The 24,111-nt window shown below is 42.2% G+C and overlaps 2 protein-coding genes across 6 annotated transcripts in view; both read left to right on the plus strand.

The window, feature by feature from the left end:
- The first annotated feature begins 327 nt into the window (after positions 1-327).
- LOC129867797 (gap junction delta-2 protein-like) lies at positions 328-4,590 on the plus strand. The gene has a single exon (XM_055941298.1). It carries the CDS (start codon positions 1,787-1,789, stop codon positions 2,909-2,911), a length of 1,125 nt encoding a protein of 374 aa, XP_055797273.1. The 5' UTR covers positions 328-1,786; the 3' UTR covers positions 2,912-4,590.
- Positions 4,591-12,296: 7,706 nt separating this feature from the next.
- Positions 12,297-24,111, plus strand: part of LOC129868649 (unconventional myosin-XVIIIa-like) — a 111,734-nt gene continuing 99,919 nt past the window's right edge. For all 5 annotated transcript variants that reach the window (XM_055942813.1, XM_055942814.1, XM_055942815.1 and 2 more), the window contains exons 1-2: positions 12,297-12,406; positions 20,796-21,931. In XM_055942813.1, coding sequence (XP_055798788.1) covers positions 20,921-21,931 — 1,011 coding nt within the window. In that variant the 5' untranslated portion in view covers positions 12,297-12,406; positions 20,796-20,920. The remainder of the gene's footprint in view (positions 12,407-20,795; positions 21,932-24,111) is intronic.

Consider the following 24,111-nt stretch of genomic DNA (forward strand, 5'->3'; position numbering starts at 1 on the left):
TTTAGTTAAAGGATTTCTAATAATTCAGCTGGTATCTAGGTTTCAGGACATTGGGGTGAATTAGTAAAAGAAACAGTTATGAGCGGCACTGACAAGTGTATCTGTGGAATAACGACACATCCAATAGTAGACCTACTAGTACTGCCACCTGGAGTTGTCATTGCAAATTTATCTGGTTATATTGAAATAAAGAGGTTGATATGAAGATGCTTTAAAATGTTATTTTTCCACAGGATGACAATTACTTTTGTCTTCTGCAATTATCCAGTAAATTCTTAGTTTTATTGGTTAATTTGTGATTATTGCATTTATGATAGATGAGTTAAATATTATACTGTTACAATATTACATAACCTTTTAAAGTAAATAAGAGTAAAAGTAGGTATGGGTGTATAAGCAGTCGCACATAATTTATTTTTATTCCAATTCCTCAGCTCTACCTTTTATAGGCAAACAAATATCTATTTACGAATTAGTATTGTTGACAATTCTTCCAGCACGTTCTTTGAACTCTGTGCTTGACTGAACGGCTGTTTAGAAAAGGTGCCCCCCATTGTGCATTTAAATCTTTGTCCCACTGTACATTGAAAGCCTTTGTTCACATACAGTACAATGAGTTTTTCAGATGGAGTTAGGGAATATGTGTGGTCAGCCCATTCTCTCCTCATCCAGCTCAATAGACTCCATAACATCCAACGACCAGCTCCCACTTCAAAGATAGTTATGCAGATTGCTTGCTTTGGCATTTTTCCAGATTTGGATCGGAAAGAAAGACATTTTCCCAAGGTAAGTTCCTCCAGAAATCAATCATTAGGATTTTATTTTTGGACAATGACAATCTGTAGTCAGTGTTTTCCTTTTCACTATGGACTGTTGTTGAATAGGTTGAGTGGAGGGGTAGGCTACATTTACAAAGTGTACATTTATACAATTATTGAGGTATTGTTATTATTAGTTCATGATGTACTGTAGTTTGTGTGTCTGTCAGGAATAATGTAGAGCTGTGTCTGTCTGGGATAATGTAGAGTGGTGCCTGTCAGGGATAATGTAGAGTGGTGTCTGTCAGGGATAATGAAGAACGGTGTCTGTCAGGGATAATGTAGAGCGGTGTCTGTCAGGGATAATGAAGAGATGTGTCTGTCAGGGATAATGAAGAGATGTGTCTGTCAGGGATAATGAAGAGTGGTGTCTGTCAGGGATAATGAAGAGTTGTGTCTGTCTGTATTATGGAGAGTAACCTATATTTAATTTTCTCTTTCTACATAATCATTTCATGTATCAAATTAAGCATTTTCTCATGTTATTTAGAATATCCCAGATCCCTAATTTAAACAACACATACTGTATATTAAACAAACTACATCTACATAACACATAGCGACATGTTCCAACATAGCCTACAGTATACTGTGTCTTAAGTATGTTGTGTGACATTGTGAAAGTATTTTGATGCCCCTCTTATGGATGTTAGATGACATATTATGTGTTGACCTGTTTTATGGCTTCATGGTTCTGCTGACTTAGCATGTGCCCCTCCCGCAATAGACACTTCATTTTCAGTAGTGAGACTAAACTGTACTGATGGCTCACTCATTAAAGACCTTGATAGATTACAAGGAAATACATCAGTGCTGCAGATGCGCAGGTTCCATCCATGTTTCACTCCTTCAAAGACTGTAGCACTAATGTTGATTTGTCTGTGGGGCATAATATTGTAGTGTGGTGGGATCAACACACCATAGGCCTCTGCTGTTTGTTTTTCATCTGTGTTCCCCCAGGTTAAGAAATGGGAGACTGGTCCATTCTTGGTCGCTTCTTAACGGAGGTTCAGAACCACTCCACGGTGATCGGCAAGATCTGGCTGACCATGCTCCTCATCTTCCGCATCCTGCTGGTGACCCTGGTGGGGGATGCAGTGTACAGCGATGAGCAGTCCAAGTTCACCTGCAACACCCTGCAGCCTGGTTGCAACAACGTCTGCTACGACACCTTCGCCCCCGTCTCACACCTGCGCTTCTGGGTCTTCCAGATAGTGCTCGTCTCCACACCGTCTATCTTCTATATTGTCTACGTGTTGCACAAGATAGCCAAGGATGAGAAGTTAGAGACTGAGAAGATCCAGGAGGTTGCTAAGCCTCCTCCTGCAAGTGAAAGTCTCAAACATGTAGGGGTGGAGGATGGGGAAGCCCTGGAGGCCAGAAACCGCTCTTTCAACCCCTGCTATGAGAAGGAGTGGGGCGCCCGGGAGGGGGAGTGTGTGGAGCAGAGCCTGCTGGAGGAGGATTTGAAGGAGGTGGGGAAGGATCCCACCGAGCTGTCCAGCCAAGTGCTGCTGACCTACATCATCCACGTGGTGCTGCGCTCCGTCATGGAGATAGCCTTCCTAGTGGGCCAGTACTACCTGTTTGGCTTTGAAGTGCCTCAACTGTTCCGCTGTGAGACCTACCCCTGTCCTAACCGGACTGACTGTTTTGTGTCTCGTGCCACAGAGAAGACCATCTTCCTCAACTTCATGTTCAGCATCAGCCTGGGATGCTTCATCCTGAACATTGTGGAGCTGCACTACCTGGGCTGGGTCTATATTTTCCGTGTGCTGTGCTCTGCCTGCTCTACATGCTGCGAGCCAGAGCGGGACCCTGTGGAACTTGTGGACCTGTATCACAACCACAACAACCCTCTGCTGCTGCAGCTCAAACACTCCCTACGAGGCAGGGTGGTCCTGCAGACCTCCCCTCCCATGTCCCAGGAGAAGAGCAGTGGTGTGTTGCCCACCCACACCCCAGCCATCTCCTTCGAGACGGACTCCACAGTAGAGTGCACCTCCAAGAGAAGCCCAGATGAGAAAGAACGCACTAAGGCCAAACTAGCCAACATAACTAAAATAGGCAGAGGCAAGAAATCCTGGCTGTGAACTGTCAAACTGTGTATTTTTTCTTTCCGTTGAATATTCTTCTTTTGCTTCCTCCAATCAACTGAAGATGGATTACAGTTGTTTACAGTATGACTGCAAAAGTAACAGTCCTTTGAGTCTTTTGCAGTGAATCTTTAGAAATTCCATAGGAGTACCCACAGCCCGCAAAAGCATTGAAAACTGTATGTGCTCACATTTCTGTGTGTACATGGGTAGAAATTATAAACTTTAATGTGCAACCACTTTGGTAGCTTGGTCGTTCCACCAATTAGGTGCCGTTTGAGTATTGAATTTTTTTATATCACCTAATTTTAACATTCTGTCATAAAGAGCACATGTTCAACTTAATGAAAAACATATTTGCCCATTTCAATAGGTTACATAAAACAAACGACTATAGTATGTGCCTAATAAGTGCCAAATAAAGTAACAGGGTTGACCGTAACAGGGTTGATGATTTAATCTCAAATCAGCCATAAATCCCCTGGTGACAGGAGGAATGGAAGCTTGTTGTGTGCAACAGGGAGGGGCAATTGAATGCAAGCTTCACCAAAAATGTTTAATTGTTAAATCATTTCTGGCCTATCTATGGGTAATAGGATTGATGTGTTATGCTGGACATGCTTTGGTTTTCCACCACAGAACACCAGAAAATGGTCATAAAGAGTAGAACTGGCATTTACACAATGATTTGACTATGAGATCATGTTCAATGTCTCTTTTGAATAGTTGAACCATACTCAAACAGTCCAGTTGACATAACAGGGTTGAACTATTAAAATAATCTTAAAATGAATCACTAATAACATAAAATAAATAATACTCTTCAGAAATGACTTTACAACATAACTAGGGCTTTATAATGATGGTGAAAACTTGGAGAAATGTTGTGGTTAAGTGGGTTAAAAATCTTCCTAAAAGTCACAGAGGATGCACAGAGGCACTTTAGCAAGTCTTTAATTCATATAAATTGAGATTGATTGAATTATCCATGTGGTCTATATTACAGGGCACTTCATTAAATATAATAGGCTTTTATTTATGCAAAACTTTTACTTAGAATGTCAAAGTGATGCAGAAAGCACTAATATTGTTGAACGACCCATCTATTCATATCACATCTGTAATATAACCAATTAAATGGTTTCAAAAGGAAATAATACTTGCCACAATTTCAACATATATAATATACAAATACATTTGTACAATTTAATTAAGTTATTATTACAAAAGAGGTTTGTTGGCAATTTTTGTCATAAAATGTTCTTCTTAGTACAATACCAGTTTTACCTCATGCTAATATCTAGAAAATCTAAGAGAAAACATCCCCTTTCTCTTGATTAGAAGATTACTTTAGTAACTTTAACAAGGTATCTTGAGAGCAGGTGAGTGAGAGAACACCAGGAGTGTGCAAAGCTGTCATCAAGGCAAAGGGTGAAGTTGATATCTTCACTATTATTCTACAATGTAGAAAATAGTAAAAATAAAGAAAAACCCTTGAATGAGTAGGTGTGTCCAAACTTTTGACTGGTACTGTATATAAAAACATTTTCGTTAAAGTATATTTTTTAGATTAGTGATGTTACAACAACAACATTCTTAAATACATGTCATTTTGTCCTTGAAATATTTAATTGAAATACTGTAAAACTCCATTCATTCTTATGGAGGACTGCTCCAACTGGGGGGTTCTGGGTGGGGAGGGAGGATGTGGGTGGGCAGGTGGATGGGAACTGGGGGGGATGGGTTGGGGAGGGGAGCCTTTTTTGTTTATTTTCTTTGCATACAGAATAATACAAACCTGTTGATACTGTTTATCTTTGTCTGCATTTGTCTGTTTTTGTTGTGTTGTTTTTCTTTGAGTGGCAGCCTACAGGTACAAGAAAATATAAAATGCAAATATGATAACTGAATATATATATATATATATATATATATATATATATATATATTTGCATTTTATACACACACTACCGGCCAAAAGTTTTAGAACACCTACTCGTTCAATGGTTTTTCTTTATTTTTTACTATTTTCTACATTGTAGAATAATACTGAAGACATCAAAACTATGAAATAACATATATGGAATCATGTAGTAACCAAAAAAAGTGTTAAACAAATCTGAATAGATTTTATATTTGAGATTCTTCAAATAGTTGCCTTGATGACAGCTTTGCACACTCTTGGCATTCTCTCAACCAGCTTCATGAGGCAGTCACCTGGCATGCATTTCAATTAACAGATGTGCCTTCTTAAAAGTTAATTTGTGGAATTTCTATCCTTCTTAATGCTGTCGAGTCTATCAGTTTTGTTTTGACAAGGTAGGGGGGAGGTATACAGAATATAGCCCTATTTGGTAAAAGACGAAGTCCATATTATGGCAAGAACAGTTCAAATAAGAAAATAAAAACAGTGTATCATTACTTTAAGACATGAAGGTCAGTCAAGATGGAACATTTCAAAAACTTTGAAAGTTTCTTAAAATTCAGTCGCATAAACCATCAAGCGCTATGATGAAACTGGCTCTCACGAGGACCGCCACAAGAATGGAAGACCCAGAGTTACCTCTGCTGCAGAGGATAAGTTTATTGGAGTTAAATGCACCTCAGATTGCAGCCCAAATAAATGCTTCACAGAGTTCAAGTAACAGGCACATCCCATCATCAACTGTTCAGAGGCGACTGCATGAATCAGGCCTTCACGGTCGAATTGCTGCAAAGAAACCACTACTAAAAGGACACCAATAATAAGAAGAGACTTGTTGGGGCCAAGAAACATGAGCAATGGACATTAGACTGGTGGAAATTTGTCCTTTGTTCTGGAGTCTGTTCTGGAGTCCAAATTGGATATTTTTGGTTCCAACCGCCGTGTCTTTGTGAGACGTGGTGTAGGTGAACGGATGATCTCTGCATGTGTTTTTCCCACCATAAAGGGGGAGGAGGTGTTATGGTGGGGGCTGTTTTGCTGGTGACACTGTCTGTGATTTATTTAGAATTTAAGGGACACTTAACCAGCATGGCTACCACAACATTCTGCAGCGATACACCATCCCATCTGGTTTGCGCTTAGTGGGACTATCATTTGTTTTTCAACAGGACAATGACCCATCACACCTCCAGGCTGTGTAAGGGCTATTTTACCAAGAAGGAGAGTGATGGAGTGCCTCATCCGATGACCTGGCCTCCACAATCACCCAACCTCAACTAAATTGAGATCGTTTTGGATGAGTTGGACCGCAGAGTGAAGGAAAAGCAGCCAACAAGTGCTCAGCATTTGTGGGAACTCCTTCAAGACTGTTGGAAAAGCATTCCAGGTGAAGCTGGTTGAGAGAATGCCAAGAGTGTGCAAAGTTGTCATCAAGGCAAAGGGTGGCTATTTGAAGAATGTCAAATATAAAATATATTTAGATTTGTTTAACACTTCTTTGGTTACTACATGATTCCATATGTGTTATTTCATAGTTTTGATGTCTTCATTATTATTCTACAATGTAGAAAATAGTAAAAATAAAGAAAACCCCTTGAATGAGTAGGTGTTAATTTTTTTGGACCGGTAGTCTATATGACTTGTTATACCTGTACTGTACCTGTAACCCTCCTTCTGAAAAAACGAAATAAAAAGTTGGTCACAAAAAAAACAACAATGCCTTGTAGAACTGGGAGCTCATTTCATAATCAAACACTTTGGTTTGGTAAATTCGATCTACAGGATTTTTTTGGTCATACATTTTTTGGGGGTGTCATGAAGATGTTTTGTTTGGTTTTAATTGATGTGATTGCCTTTTAAATACTGTGTATCAGGCATCTTTCATCCCTGCCATTAATCAATGCTGTATAAAATTGCTACTGAGCTGATTTGAGCTGTGTTTTCTGCTTATCTAACTGACTTCACAACAGATTCAGCCCTACTGACTGAGCTGAAACAATGCAATGTTATCATGATTGAGTAGATTATTGAATAAAATAATTCCAGGATAAACAGTAGATACCATTGTGTTTTGTTCCATGTATGAAAATACAAATATAATCAAAACAGGCAAAGAACAAAGAAGGATATAGGCTACACCTACATATGAACGTAATAATGGTCATTTGGATATGAAGAACCAAATGCCATTCAACTTCAGTCCAGATGAGGATGCTATTGTGTTAAAAAAGCTGTTTTGTTTTCCAAATGGTCATCATGTGAGATATATAGCTTGCCAAACGTGTGTTAATTGTTAATATGAATCGACATTTAAAAAATTAAATGATAAATTGGCCTATTACATTGAAAAACAAATTGATAAAGTTTGGAAGGATGGCTAAAGTAGCCTAGGCCTATATTAACACTTTTGACACATTTACTTTAGTATGACATTAAAGTAGCCTAGGCCTATATTAACACATTATATTATCACTTTAGTATACTGCTCATTAAGTCTCCTCAGGTCCCCGTGGTATTGGGATTCTCTTGGCTCCAGCGACACAATCCCCTCATTGACTGGTCTGCTGGTGCCATCATGGGACGACTGTACTCTATTGGGTCCGGAGACCAAGGCTATGGAGACCTACATCGAGGACTCCCTAGCTGCAGGGTTCATTCGTCCTTCTGCCTTCCCCGCTGGCGCAGGGTTCCTCTTTGCAGAGAAGAAGGACAAAACCCTGCGCCCGTGCATTGACTACCAGGGTCTAAATGACATCATGGTGAAGAACCGCTACCCGCCATCTCCTCTGCCTTCGAGCCGCTCCAGGGGGCCACCGTGTTCTCCAAGCTGGACCTACGGAACGCCTAACACCTGGTGCGGATACGGGAAGGGGACAAGTGGAAGACTGCCTTCAACACGGCCAGCGGTCACAACGAGTATCTGGTCATGCCATTTGGGCTTACCAACACCCTTGCTGTGTTACAGGCTCTGGTTAATAATGTTCTCTGTGACATGTTGAACCGGTTTGTCTTTGTCTACCTCGATGACATCCTCATCTTCTCCCACTCCGCCCATGAACACATGCTCCACGTCCGACAGGTTCTCCAACGCCTCCTGGAGAACCAGCTTTTTGTAAAAGCAGAGAAGTGGGAATTCCATCGCTCCACCATCCCCTTTCTGGGTTACATCATCGCTGCAGGGATTGTACAGATGGATCCCGGAAAGGTGAGAGCGGTGGTTTATTTGCCCCAGCCTACGTCCAGGGTGCAGCTGCAACGTTTCCTAGGATTCTCCAACTTTTATCGCCACTTTATCCGAGGTTACAGCACCCTGGCTTCCCCACTGTCTGCACTCACCTCTCCCAAGCTTCTGTTCACGTGGTCCCCAGCTGTTGACCGGGCGTTCCGGGATCTCAAACCCCGCTTCACCACAGCTCCCATCTTGGTTCATCCTGACCTGTCCCGCCAGTTCGTGGTGGAGGCCGATGCTTCGGATGTCGGAGTGGGGGCTGTCCTGTCCCAGCGTTCTGCCCTTGACCTCAATTTACATCCCTGCTCCTTCTTCTCCCACCGCCTCAACGCCACGGAGAGGAACTACAATGTGGGGAATCGTGACCTTCTCGCGGTGAAGATGATGCTGGAGGATTGGAGGCACTGGCTGCAGGGGGCAGAACATCCGTTCATTGTGTGGACTGACCACAAGAACCTGGAATATCTCCGCACCGCCAAGCGCCTCAATTCCAGGCAAGCTAGGTGGGGCCTGCTGTTCACCCGGTTCAACTTCTCTCTCTCATACCGGCCAGGATCCAAGAATGTCAAGCCGGATGTGTTGTCACGCCGCTATAGCCCCACTGCTTCAACCCCGGAACCCGAGTCCATCCTTCCCACCTCATGCCTGGTGACGGCACTCAGCTGGGGAATAGGGAAGCAAGTTCGTGAGGCGCAGCGTTCCCAGCCGGGGGGGGGCACAGATGAGCGGATGTTCATTCCTGACGCGGTCCGCTCCTCGGTCCTTGAGTGGGCACACTCCTCCAGACTTGCCTGCCACCCGTGCTCCCAGCGGACCCTGGCCTTTGTGCGACAACACTTTTGGTGGCCTACCATGGTTCCTGACATCTCCGCGTTTGTCACCGTATCTGTGCACAGAACAAGACTCCTCTGCAAGCTCCGGCTGGACTCCTTCAACCTCTGTCTGTCCCTCACCGTCCCTGGGGTCACATATCCCTGATGGCCCAGGTCATGGTGCAGCACGTCTTCTGGATCCATGGACTGCCAGTGTACACTGTCTCCGACCGGGGTCCTCAGTTCTCGTCCCGGTTCTGGAAAACATTCTGCACACTCATTGGGTCATCGGCCAGCCTCCGTGTTCCACCCCCAGTCCAACGGCCAGTCGGAGCGAGCCAACCAAAACCTGCAGACAACTCTGCGCTGCCTGGTCTCCGCCAACCCCACCACCTGGAGCCAGCAACTAGTGTGGGTCGAATACGCCCGTAACACCCTTCCTTGCTCTGCCATTGGTCTATCGCCCTTTGAGTATTTCCTGGGGTATCAGTCCCCGCTCTTCCCTGAGCAGAAGGAAGAGGTTGGCATACCTTCGGCCCAGATGTTTGTCCGTCACTGTCGTCATACCTGGAAGAGAGCCCGGTCGGCCCTTCCCTCTAGGGACATCCTGGACCCAGGCGTCGCAGATGTCCAACGCCGGCACCCCGGTCAACCAGGTATGCGACCAGGTAGGACACCAGGGCTGGGGTGTGGGGAGGGTATTCTGCCTGCCCTGACCCTGAGCCTGCCTGATATTCGGTACCTTGCCACAACACACTGGATTGTTGACCCCTGCCTGCTCTGACCCTGAGACTGCCTGCCATTCTGGATCATTTGCACCCTGTCTGGATTACTGACCTCTGCCCGCCCTTGACCTGTTGTTTTGCCTGCCCCTGTACTAGTAATACACTTTTGTCACTTCGACACTGTCTGCATCTGGGTCTTACCTGAAACGTGATAGTCTGGTATATATATTTAGTTGACACACTTGTGTGATGTCTGATATACATGAATAAAAATGTATTCACCCTGGACATGAGACTTGCATTTACTTTACACCTTTTGAATCATAAGCTCTAAGGGTTGTCTTTGTGTATAAGATACCAAGTTAGAAGTTAGTGACAAACATGACTTACTGACAGAGTGCACCATGTTCCTGCTGGTAGCACGGCTCAACCTAGATGCAGAGAAATGTCCTGCCTTGTAGTGGGGTTGCATCCATCTCCACCAGGCTCCAAGAAATCAGATGACAAACCTGCAGAGATTAACAAAAGAAAATGGTACCTGTATTTAGGATTCAAGTATCAGTTTGCCTATTTCACATTTATGTCTTTAAATGACAGCAATAGATCTGATTAAAAGTATCCAAGCTATTTTGTGATAATGGCTATGACAAATTTACTCTTATCCAGAGTGACTTACAGTTAGTGCACACAACCACGTATCACAGGCATAGTAAGTACGCTTTGGCTCAAAAAAGTAGTTATCAGCAAATTACATTGCATACATGTGAATTTACAATTAGCTAAGATATTATTTATATTATGGCACCACGTCTCATCTCAGTAACAATTGCTAAGGCGAACATTGGTTATTTATTCCATCATGAAAACACGCTCCTCTTTATTTGACTATAGTTAGCTAGCTGCTAGCTTATTAATTAAGTATCCACTATTGTTTAAAAAGTGATCTGTCCCCAGTCGGGTTGTTGTGCTGCTCCAGTTTCAATTGTCCTGCCTCCGGCTATGGAACCCTGACCTGTTCACCGGACGTGCTACCTTGTCCCGGACCTGCTGTTTTCGACTCTCTCTCTCTACCACACCTGCTGTCTCGAACTCTGAATGCTCGTCTATGAAAAGCCAACTGACAATTACTCCTGAGGTACTGACCTGTTGCACCCTCTACAACCACTGTGATTATTATTATTTGACCCTTCTGGTTATCTATGAACATTTGAACATCTTGAAGAACAATCTGGCCTTAATGGCCGTGTACCCTTTTAATCTCCACCTGGCACAGCCAGAAGAGGACTGGCCACCCCTCAGAGCCTGGTTCCTCTCTAGGTTTCTTCCTAGGTTCCTGCCTTTCTAGGGAGTTTTTCCTAGCCACGTGCTTCTACATCTGCATTGTTTGCTGTTTGGGGTTTTAGGTTGGGTTTCTGTATAGCACTTTGTGACATCGGCTGATGTAAAAAGTGCTTTACAAATACATTTGATTGATTGATTGATCTAGTTAACGTGAGCCTGCCAACATGTATTGCTTCTGACATGCCACAATCCTTCTTGCTTTACATCTGACAGATATTTAGGTACCGTGGCTAGCTAGATAATAATGGTTTATGATAATTGCAATTTAGTTAATTATCTAGCTAGCTACCTAAGTGTAAAACTGAGAGTCTGGCTGTAAAAAGCAGCTAGCTAGCCAACTCGACTTTATCAGTTGTAGCCAAGATAGCTAGCTTGATACTCAGTAACGTGACCTTACCATGCTTTTCTGGACAACTGGACATTCCTCTCGCCCATCTCGGTTGACTCCTTCTTGTCTCTGGGTCTTCTTCTAGGTTCAAAACTATATGGCTGTAGTCCGATGCCTTATTGTCAAAAGCAACCCACCCGTAACACAGCCACCTCAGTGCAGGCAGGAAGTCAATGGCTCAGTGTTCCAAAACTGTTAATCTGTTTCTATGTCAAGCATGTTTCTTTGTGTTTTAATGGTGCACGTGCAGCACAGCAGCATATAATAGATTTTACCTCCAATTTCCCCTCAAAAAAGTTACATATCATAATGATACATAGCTATATGCGCTACATATTATTGTTTGGGGAGTGCTTTTGTGGAACATGGCCTTTAAACTTTTAACATGTTCTGTCATTTTGAATGCAGCCCAGGCAAATGCAATTGATCAATGTGCCTTGGCATTGATCATCCAAAGTTGTTTCAGATACCAACCACATATGTTTGCTTGACACCCCCCCCCCCCCCCCATTGTCATATTGGAGGAAGAAATACATAAATAAATGAAATAATATAAATGAATAAAATGAAAGAAAATGGGATGAATTATTTAAATAATTATTTATTTATGTGTGCAATCATTCATTCATTCATTCATTTATCTATTTATATGTGCAATCAGTCATTCATTTATCTATTTATATGTGCAATCATTCATTCATTCATTCATTTATTTATCTATTTATATGTGCAATCATTAATTCATTCATTTATTTATCTATCTATTTATATGTGCATTTATTTATTTATTCATAATATTTATCTATTTATGTGTGCATTTATTTATTTATTCATTTTATTCTAATTATGGCAGGTTTGGTCCTCCATATGATCCCTCTGTCCCTATAGTCTAATGTCCCCAAACAAGCCAGTAGGGGTCACTGCAAACCAGCTGACAATAAGTCATGCCTTAATAAACTGGACTGGACTGCCCTGCAACGGCAGACTGCAATACAACTGCTGAAGCTACTTACAATCTTACTCAACCCTTCATCGGACTGCTCACCAACACTAAACCAGCACCCCACTGAGCGGTGAGTACCCTAATATTCGTTTTTATTTTTCAATTAGACCACGGTGTGTATGCTACATCTTTCTCCTCTCGATTAAACTGTTGGTCATGTGAAGCCACCAGTGTGATAAAGAATGAGGGCAAAGCAGCTTAAAGGAAGCGCATTATGACCAAGCTGTGACTACAGCGACAATAACCTCACCACCGTGTTGGATACGAGTAGGCAATAATTCAGCAACAATGTATACATTCTGTCAGGAATATGTTGTTGCAGGTGTAACCGAACAGCCCAATGACACAGACGTCCGTTGAACGTCTAAATTTGATTTACAATTGGTTGAGTTCTCAATTTAACATGAATTCAACGTGATATCAACAAAACGTGTCACCATGTCATTGGATGTAGGTTAAAAGTTAGGTAAAAAAAAACCGAAATGGCCTTTCGTTGACTTTTTGCAAATCCAATCAGTTTTTCGCGTTGATTCAACATCACAGATTTTGGGGGGGTTGAAATTACGTGGAAATAACATTGATTCAACCAGTTTTTTACTCTGGGTGGTTACATTTATGTTAATTTGTTTGTAATTCCCACCAGATATATGGATCGCATAGGCTATAGGCAATCATATCGCACATATTATATGCTACTGTTCATATTCAGTTTATAGGCTATCCTTTTGTTTTTAGATAGTGGTCAAATTTGACTGCTTCTCATAGCAGTGCTGTGCGGCACGAGACGCATGGGGAGGGTCAGTAGCCTAGTTTGTGTAACTTTATTGATATGCCCATGTAAATTGGAGAATGGCTGTGTCTTATTTATTTTTGTCAAGTGTGGTTTATCAATGTGTTGCAATAGTAGAGATAACGCTGTCACCACTGTAATTCACTGACAACTTTCAGCTGCAGGGCGTGGTTAGGGTGGAGTGAGGTGGTCAGGAAGTGAATGGCTTCTGATTCAGCAACTTGATTGGAAGATGAAGATCCATACATGATCCAATATATGATGCTTTCAAGACAAATGGGAACTCTGTATAAAGGAAGGTCAAATCATGACATCTGTGATCTTTCAGGTCGGGAAAGTCAGAGCTTTAGAAAGATGCCCGAGTTGGATGACCGTTCAAAAATATTTTCACAGTCGGAAGTCGGAGATATCTGAGCTCCCAGTTGTTTTGCGACTATAATTGATTGAGATTAGATAAAAGCCAGAACACTCTTTGGCCCCTCAGGACTGGGACTGTACCGGTCGGTGTAAAGGGAGTCTACTTCGGAAACCTTGGTTCCTTTTTCTTCGGGCACATTAGGTTTCAATGAAGGGTCAACAGGACACACTCTCTTTTGCCCTGTCCCTCCCACTTACAACTTGGAAAGAACATTACTTGTGTCACGTCAATGGAAACTTACAAAAGTCATATCAGCATACCAACTTCTTTTGGAAACCACAGTAATCTGCCTGAAATTGTGGAACATCACTTGTAAGTGTAGTGGTTTTAAACAGTTTACTGACAGAAAAGAAGCAACATTGTTATTTAATGAAAGGCAGCCTCCACATCTGATACCTTCACTACGACAATGGTGTCTGGTTGCTTCTACCTAGCCCTTGGTGATTTAGGTTAATTGACACATTGAAATGCATTGCTGTGTAAAGCTGACCCCTGACAGTTTAAAGGCCAAGTCCAGTCAAAATTCTGTTTTCCTATGTGTTGTATCATATTGTACAACAGCTGACAAAAAAAATGGATGAGTGTTATTTCCTGATAGTTGCTGGTTGAAAATAGAATCTACACAGGACCTTCTAATCAGCAGGTTTGCATGGGCGGGAGTTTCGGCTTTCCATGGTGACATCACCATGCGGTAAATTGGTTAGTAGACCAAAAAGAAAGAGTTTCAACCAACCCCCTCTGCCAATAAACAGCTTGTTTTCAGGTTTCTCCTCCCCACGCAGACCACTCCCAGACTGTCCTAGCAAAATTATTGCCTGAGTTTTTTTGCTAAAAAGCAATTTTTGCCAATTTGAGTGGAAATATATTAGTTAGGCACTAAATTGTTACTGAGAAATGATTTGATATTGAAACAGCTGCATTGGGTCTTTAAAAATGTTACTTGCATGTTCATGAGAGTACTTTTCGATATTCCAGCATAATATACTGTATCATTAAATTGAAAGTAACTGCAAAAATGATCTGTTATTGGAAAAGAGGTTTGGAACTCTCTTTTATTATTGGCCTATTAAGCCACTTAAATATTAAGTCCCTTGTTTAGGGGACCTGGGTGATTCTGGTACCGGTTCCGACTGACATTTTTGCTTATAAATTGATCTGTGGACACCGTAGATCACATTTGCTTGCATTGAGCGGTAGTTATGGTTCACACGGATACAGATGTATATCCAAAGATTTTTACCACTAATCCAAGATAGACCACAACCTGTTGTTTCCAATGGGAGCAAATTAATCATATCGGGCAGAACAATCAAGGAGGTGGGCAAAGCCAAGCACGAGCTAACGAGAGCCTATTAGCGTGTTCAAGCATCTATTTCCATTAGGGAACACATAGTCTGTGAAGTGCGTGTGTGCAATAACTCAATTAGCCCTTGCACTTCTAAACAGCACCATTTAAAAAATTTTTGGGGGGGAAGCATAAAGTGTACAAAACTTAGTCCACTCTGTTCGTAACAGATAGTAGTTTTGGGAACAGAACTGTATTGAGATCAAATGTTCAATCGATGTGAAAATGAACAGAAAGTCGACCAAAATCCATCTCGCTCCATCTTCTCCCACTGCCGGCTTCCTCTCATCACCATATTTGGTGCTGTGTGGAAATGCCAACCGGATGCTTCAGATTTATACATCCGGTGAAACATCTGGCTCATTGCAACGATTATGGATATACTGACAAGATACTTGTCTCTCCTCCCTAACCATGGGAGTTGTTGTTCTCATAGCAGCACTGTGGGCTGTCAAGCTCCTGCCCATTACTCTATTTGGATTGGTGGATACATCTCATTATTTTAAATTCAATGAGGGCTGTTGACGTCACCTCTCTGTATTCAATGGAGAGGGAGATGCTATACTCGTGTCATGAATATGCATAGCCCTCTCGAGACAACTCATATATGAAGTGTTTTTTTCACAAAGTTGCCGGGATGTCACGTGTGCTACTTATATCAGTACACTTGTAACAACCTTAGCCTTATGAAACTTCTATTCAGTCAAATAAACCTCACGTAGCAAATAAGACATTTAGATATTTTGTTGACCAAATTTGACTCTCATTGACCTCCATACACAAACTCCTCACTTGGGTACCGAAAGAAACCTAACAATGCCACCTGCTATAGAAGACCGATTTTTGGGCAGAGTTGGGCCTCTCATGGCTAGAAGGGATCCAGCTTGTATCAAAATAACATCAAAAGTTAATTTTATTGTTTGCGTTTTAGCTAACCCTGAACCTTTTCCTAACATTAACCTAATTATTCTAACCTGCTTTGTTAATTATCCTAACCTGCTACGAAAAGTAAAATCTGACGATAAATTCACAAAAGCTGGATTCATTCTAGCCATGAACCTTTTGGTCCTTTCTTTCGCTTAGCCTCTTCCTCTCTGCTCATTGTCTGTCTGTCTGGTATATTTTTTTCTGACTGAAGTATGACATGTACTCTGACACCACTTGAAGCTAGGTGTCTCTCCTACAATTTCATTCTCTCTTCCGACTGTCCATTAACCTCTTAAATGTAAAGCCCCCATATTTGGGGACCCTATTCAATTTAGTCTAGTATGAGAATGGTAGCCCCTATCTGCAAAAGCAGGGTGTCTGCGGAAAGCTAAGTATCTTGCCTATTGATCGGTACCTTCAAATCTTTGTGACTTACTATCATATATGGGCATACTAATTTCTAAGGGAAGGCCGAGCCGATGACCTCATTTAAAGTGGGCTGCGACCTACATTCCGGTTAGTGTTGTGAGCATAAACAAAATAAACAAGGAATACGGTCATACACACTGAGAGCCGGGACTCCACAGATCATGAGGATATCTTATTTGTCTGCCTGTGACCTACCGTTATTGATCACCAGCCCCGAGAGTCAAAATGTTTATTTTACACAACGTTTTCACCAAACAGTAAACATCTTACAAGGTGAGCTTCAATTGGGTCTGTGTTTGAGCTATAGCTACATGGGGGTATGAAATTAATCCTTAGGTTGGTAGAAACAAATATAGCATATTGACAATGTTATCTGATGATGTATGACTTAATTGCAACATCGAATGTCCACCTGTAGGCACATCTGCACATCTGTAGGCATCCATTACACAGGGGATTGGCTACTATGGCACCTTGACAGTCTTGTAGTGAATGAGAAAAGCTTTCCAGGGATATACAGTTGACCTGGGTGGGAAAAAGCAAGGCCTAGAACCTTTTATGCGTAATGCAAACTATTGCTACCTGGCTCAGAGATGAGACGCACCGAGCACACTAAATTACATTGTAAACAGATTTCATCGCTTTAATTTCATCACTTTAGCATAAAAGATGGCTTCTCACGGGGGAATAAAAAGGTAAAAACGAAGAATATTGAACAGGAAGATAAAAAGAAGGTAGCTATGAATAAGTACACATGCATAGAAGCTTTGAATAAAATACTGTCTGGACTCGGATCAGGGGAGTGATTTGGACAACAACGAGGTTATGGACCTGCTTTCTAGAAGGATCCACTTTTAGATCTGTAAGTAAATTACTTTCATGACTTTATATAGCTAATTTACTATATGTATTTCATTTTTTATAAGTTGTCTACTTTTTGTGCTTTGAATTTAGTTTACATAGGCCTATGTAACAAGCAATTTCAACGTTATATAATTCCATAGTAGTTATTGTCTATGTTTCATATTAGTTCACTGTTTGATGTTCTAAGTTTCATCCTTGTAACTTTGGAGAGACTACTAAACTCTCATGGCCATTGTTTATTTGTGGTTATCACCTTTGCATTGGTCTCCAAAGTGTTACTGTTTGCATTGTGTGTGTTCTTCAGACCCTCTTTGTGTCACTGTCAGATAACGTTTAGGCCCCCCCTGGGTCAAGGTCTTCACCCCCCACTGCAGTTTCAATCACCCCGTCTGCTGGTTCTACATCCGCTACTCCACGAAGACCCCTTTCCTCTTCAACCATCCCCACTGCAGGCCTTGGCACCACTCCCCTCCCTGCAAGTTCATCTGGAGCTGCGGTTGGCTGGGTGGAGATCTAGGCCTCAACAGAGAAGAGGGAGAGGCAGTGGAAGCAGCACAACAGAGGGATTTGATTTGATTTGGATCTCTTTTAGTCCCCATTTGGACTAATCTTCCAAGAGTCCTTAAACATTTAAAATACAATTTATAATACGAACACATTTCCACATATAACACACTATTACAAACATACATAATGACCCAATAAATACTCAATCTAAAAAAAGATGAAACTAAGGACAGGTGGCATTGAAGATGAGGAGCCAGAACAATTTAGGTTTAAACCCAAATGAACAGAAGGCCCACAGATGGTTAGTGATGAAACATACACCCCTTCCAGATGTTTCAGCTCTACTTTACCACCTCTGCACTGGGGATGCTAATTAGTAATAACAACAAGTATGGGGCCATGAAGTAGCAGGGGGAAGGAAGATGTCCTGGAAACCTGTCACCATGGGTGACATGCTCAACTACACTTCCTTGGTGATTTACATGGGACTGGTAAATGTATCAAGACTAGTTGACAACTGGAGTCCCCACTCTATCGGTTTGAGTTCCCCACCTCCATCATAAGTGAAAATCGATTCTTGACCATCAACCGTACTCTTCACATGAGTGACCCACAAAAGGATCAGGGAATGTCCAGAAGAAGGGGGCTGCAGGGTATGATCGTCTTGCAAGAGTCAAGCCCCTTTATCATGACATGGTGGAGGCATGCAAAACTTACTTCCAGCCTGCTCAAAATCTATCTATAGATGAGCGCATGGTTGCCTCAAAGGGTCCAATTGGCTTGAAGCAATATATGACAAATACGTCAACCAAATGGGGCTACAAGCTCTTTGTGCTAGCCGATTCAGCCTCTGCCTACACATGGAACTTTTTCATTTATGAAAGCATGGCGATCACACCCACAGGGAAGGGCCTTAGTTATGACTTTGTCATGCAGCTGATGGACTTCCCCTTACTTGGCAGTGGGTACAAGCTCTTTGTGGATAATTTGTATACTAGTCCCATGCTTTTCATAGACCTCCTGAACAAGAAAATAAGAGCTTGTGGCACCATTCGTCGGAACAGAATCTTTTCCCCTAAGACCAAGGTAAACGACATGACAAAGACAGTGGAGAGGGGGACCCTACGTCGGATCAGGACTAACAAGCTGCTTTTTGTGAAATGGAAGGACACTAGAAGAGGAACCATGCTCACCACACAGCATAAGGTATTCAATAACAACCATGTCTCAAGGAGGGTGAAAAATGCCAATGGGGCATGGGTGAGGAAGAATGTCCCCATTTCTGTGAAGGACTACAATGCCATCATTGGGGGTGTCGACCTATCTGATGCTCTGATAGGCTACTACCAGGTCCTCCACAAGACCAGGAAGTGGTAAGACTTGTTTTGACCACTTTGTGGACATTGCTACAGTAAATGTTTTCATTCTCTACAAGCAGATGGCCAAAGCAAAAAGTCAAACCCTTCTCTCCCAGTTGGCCTTCTGAGAGCAGCTGGTGTTGGAAATGGCTGAATTTGAGGCCCAAAGCAACCTCACAACCATCACAAGACCCCCCACTCAAGGTGAGCGCCACTATCCAACACACATGCCAAAAGACAAAAGGAAGAACTGTAAGCATTGAACAAAACACAGGGGGGAAAAAGGGGGAAATGCCAGATCTTCTGTGCGAAATGCCAGTTTGCTTTTTGTTTCCTGGCAGAGAGGGACTGCTTCAAAGACTACCACGACATGCACAAGAATGGTGAAAGTGAAATCTAATAATTTACACCTGTGATGTAAAACTAACACGAATGCCATATGTAAATAGTTCAGCTTATTTCTATTTTTGCACCTTCTTTAATAAAGGACAATTGTGTAACCAAGTTTGTTTGATAAGACATTTTTATATATGTTTTATGTATACTTGATCTTGTGTATTCTGAACTATGTAACTCCTATCTTCTGATCATTTCCTCATCTCCCAGATGTCTTTCCAAGTTTTGGCATGTCAGAATCATGTAATTACACATGAATAGCAGTTATTTTTGGGTATGTCTACTTAGGTGGAAATCTACATTTTGCCATTACATTTAAGAGGTTAACTCCTGGCTGAACCCTACTTCACAGCGACTGACAAAGCACATGTCTGCAATCCTTACATGGTAGCACAGCAGGTTTCATCACTAGCAGGTCGATTTTATAGCCAACTTGATCAAAGTAATCTAAAATAATTCATAGATTTTAAACCAAAAACACTTTCTGTTTATCATAGACAGACAAGATTAATATGAGATAAAAGGAGAGTTCCTAACAAGTTCAGGAAGCCAAGCCAGAGCTCGGTGTGACGTTCACAATAGTGGGGGCAGACATTTTGATCAAGAGAGACCTTTAGAAAATGTGCAAATATGTATTTTACAGTTATAAGAAAGGTGAAATCTTATACTTAGCCATTTTATAATTTGATTACATTTAGAAAGTTTAAGTCATTTCAAGCCTTATTCATTGCAGTTTTGTTCAATAGGAAATACATATAAAATATTTGCATCATATTTGTACTGTGTAGCTTATGTCCTCAAAAGTGACTACACCTCAGCAATTTATACACATTTTTACAAGAAAGATTTTTACCTTGTTGTATGCAGCATTACTAGTTGTTTATAGTCCTGTTATGCAAAAAAAAATTACTTATGGGGATTACTTAGATTACAATTTAGATTTAACATGATGTCATCTTGTAGACCAAAATCACATCCTACAAAAACTGGTGGAAATTTCATGTTCTCTTTTCAAACAGCTCTTACACTAAAAGGGCATGATCATCATTTTCACATGTTCACTGTAACATTCCAACCTCATAGTGTGGATATACTGTATATAAAACACATGACAATCGTGATTTTGTCTTCACTAGGCCTTTAACATTCTTAATAAAGAAATTGGAAATAACTATTTCACTCGTATTGTAATTCTAGGTCATATTTCATAGAAATCTGGAAACACTGGACAGCTACTTTAAATGAGCCTAGACATTCCCGGGTAACAAGCACTCTCTCAGTCATGAGTCATCGTCTCTAGCCATGGGTATGATCTGTAAGGATATCTCATTGCCATTGTATTGGATGATTGTTGGATTATGGCCTGGCCAAATATTTAATTGACTGTCTCTTCTCTCCTCATGGCCCTCTGATTACATTTCAAAGTGTCACCCAGATGTTTCCATGACCTGGGTCAAAAGCGTGAACTGATACTTCACTTTTGTATGGAACCTCCCCTGGTGTAAACTGACACAAACCAACCTTGAGGGGGTTGCTATTTGGAGCCAAATATGTTCCATCTGATTAAGAAAGACAAGGATGAGAGGAAGAAGGAGAAAAAAGACAGGAAGGACAAAAAGGAGAGGATGTCCCAGGCAGAGCTGACGAGTCTGGACGAGATGAGCCAGAGGCGGGGCTTCTTCAATCTCCACCGAGGAGGCTCTAAGAGGGACTCCAAGGTCAAGCTGGAGATCTCCAGCCCCATCCCTATCAAGGTGGCTAGCAACACGGAGCTCAGCCTTACTGATCTAGATGCCGATCGCTTCAGTAACCGTGGCAGCATGGTCCTGGACCTGGGCCAGGTGAGTGCAGCCAGCTCCAGTGATGACATCAAGGGGGAGGGGGGACAGGGTCCCCATCGCATCTCTGTGAAGGAGCGGGCGGCCAAGTTCGGTGGTCTGGCCAAGCAGAACTCCCAGGTGGGCCAGATCATGAAGCCCTTCTCCCAGATGAGCAAAGAGGAGAGTGCCTCTGAGGCTTCCACACCAAGCTCAACTCAACCGTCTCCCCAGTTAGAGAACAAGGTGTTTGACACCTACCACAGACAGGCTTCCCAGCAGCATCCCCAGGTCCACAGCAGGGCTGGGAAGAGGGTTCACATCCCAGAAGTGGTGGAGAAGACCTTCCCTGCAGACCTGCGACTGCCTGGCGTCATGGCTCCACCTATGCCTGAGCCCAGGGAACTGGAGCTGCAGCGCCGCAACACAGGAGACTTTGGTTTCTCCTTGCGCCGCACCACCATGTTGGACCGGAGGTCTGACGGTGGGGTCTACCGGAGGGTGGTCCACTTTGCTGAGCCTGGAGCCGGGACCAAGGACCTGGCGCTGGGTCTGGTGCCTGGAGACAGGTTAGTGGAGATCAACGGGCACAACGTGGAGAATAAGAGCCGGGACGAGATCGTGGAGAAGATCCGTCAGTCTGGGGACTCTGTGAGGTTAAAGGTTCAGCCCATCGTGGAGCTGAGTGAGCTGAGCCGCTGCTGGCTGAGGAGCAGTGAGGGCCTGCGCAGGGAGGCCTACGATGTAAGTACTTAATTTATCTTGCATTTTTTTAATCTTTTCAACCAAGGTGCTGCCAGTAATAGATTCCACATATCAGTGGACTCTGCTGAATGCTGATGACTGTGAGTCTGTACTTGAGAGAATTTGTGAAGGGCCTGTTGGAAAAGGCCAGTTCCTAATGAGGAAGTGTGGGTATCTTATTATCTTTCACTGCACATGCTCTGTGCTGCTTTTATCATTTTAAGTTTCTAAACACAATTTTTCAACAATCTATCAAACTCAATCACTACCTTCCATTGAACTGAACTGTGTGTGTCAGGAAGAGTTGACTCTGTTTCTGGACCTGTATATCCAGTTGATGACTAAATACTGTTGAAGTATTTCGTCATCATTAAGAGAAGTAGTGTTTACCTTCCACACTTGTCTCACCTGGGAATGTGAAGCATGGCTGTACTGCCCCATACTGAGTGGGTTTTCTCATGTTTGGCATTCATCAGCAGGGATGCCTGCCTCTCAGTTAGGAAACCAGTAAGCACAGTACTGCAGTGCCTTCGGAAATGATTCATCCCCTTGACTTATTCCACATTTTTTGTTCTCATCCATTTAAACACACTACCCCATAATGACAAAGTGAAAACATGTTTTTAGAAATTTTGCAAATGTATTGAAATGAAATGCACATGTGTCATTTACGTAAGTATTCACACCCCTGAGTCCTACTTTGTAGAAGCACCCTTGGTGGCGATTACAGTCTTTTGGGGTAAGTCTCTAAGAGCTTTGCATACCTGGATTGTACAATATTTTCAGTATTACTTAAGTGCCTTGTTGCAAACAGGATGCATATTTTAGAATATTTTTTATTCTGTACAGGCTTCCTTCTATTGACTCTGTCATTTGGGTTAGTATTGTCGAGGAATTACAATGTTGTTGATCCAACCTCATTTTTCGCATATCACAACCATTAAACTCTGTAACTGTTTTAATCTCTGATTAAAAGTTTCCTTCCTCTCCGGCAACTGAGTTATGAAGGACGGCTGTATCTTTGTAGTAACTGGGTGTTTTGATACACCATCCAAAGTGTAATGAATAATTTTGCCATGCTCCAAGGGATATTCAGCGTCTGTTCACACATCTACCAATCGGTGCCCTTCTTTGCAAGGCATTGAAAAACCTCCCTGTTTTTTTTGGTTTAATTATGCGATTTGTTAAGCACATGTTTACTCCTGAACTTATTTAGGCTTGCCATAACAAAGGGTTTGAATACTTATTGACTCAAGACATTTCAGCTTTACATTTTTTATAAATTAAAACAAAATTCTACAAGCAGAATTCCACTTTGACATGAGGTATTGTGTGTAGATCAGTGTCAATGTGATACAGCCTGAATTTAAAATGTAACACAACAAAATGTGGAAAAAGTCAAGTGGTGTGAATCATTTCTGAAGTCACTGTACGTTGTTCCACAGTCACCTCACAGAGAGGGGGACACGTTTCTCTCTGTATGCCGGGTGTCTATCACAGTGACATCTTTTTTTGTTTTTTTACCAAAGCCCCATATACTACCCACCACTGCGACCTGTATGGGCTCGTTGGCTGGCCCTCGCTACATATTCGTTGCCAAACCCACTGCCCCCAGGTCATCTATAAGTCTATGCTAGGTAAAGCTCTGCCTTATCTCAGCTCACTGGTCACCATAGCAACACCCACCCGTAGCACGCGCTCCAGCAGGTATATTTCACTGGTCATCCCAAAAGCCAACACCTCCTTTGGCGCCTTTCCTTCCAGTTCTCTGCTGCCAATGACTGGAACGAATTGCAAAAATCACTGAAGTTGGGGACTTATATCTCCCTCACTAACTTTAAGCATCAGCTGTCAGAGCAACTTACTGATCGCTGCAGCTGTACACAGCCCATCTGTAAATAGCCCAACCAACTACCTAGCTCATCCCGTTTTTGTTTTTCTGCTCTTTTGCACACCAGTATTTCTACTTGCACATCCTCATCTGCACATCTATCACTCCAGTGTTAATTGCTAAATTGTAATTACTTTGCCACTATGGCCTATTTATTGCCTTACCTCCTTACTTCATTTGCACACACTGTATACATACTTTTCTATTGTGTTATTGACTACGTTTGTTTATCCCATGTGTCACTCTGTGTTGTTTTTTGTCGCACTGATTTGCTTTATCTTGGCCAAGT

Source organism: Salvelinus fontinalis, chromosome 13 (assembly GCF_029448725.1).
Source record: "Salvelinus fontinalis isolate EN_2023a chromosome 13, ASM2944872v1, whole genome shotgun sequence".
In the NCBI taxonomy this organism is placed as follows: Eukaryota; Metazoa; Chordata; class Actinopteri; order Salmoniformes; family Salmonidae; genus Salvelinus; species Salvelinus fontinalis.

Bases quoted from the DNA above. Each gene is read 5' to 3' on its own strand.
- LOC129867797 (XM_055941298.1), top strand. From the start codon at position 1,787: ATGGGAGACTGGTCCATTCTTGGTCGCTTCTTAACGGAGGTTCAGAAC.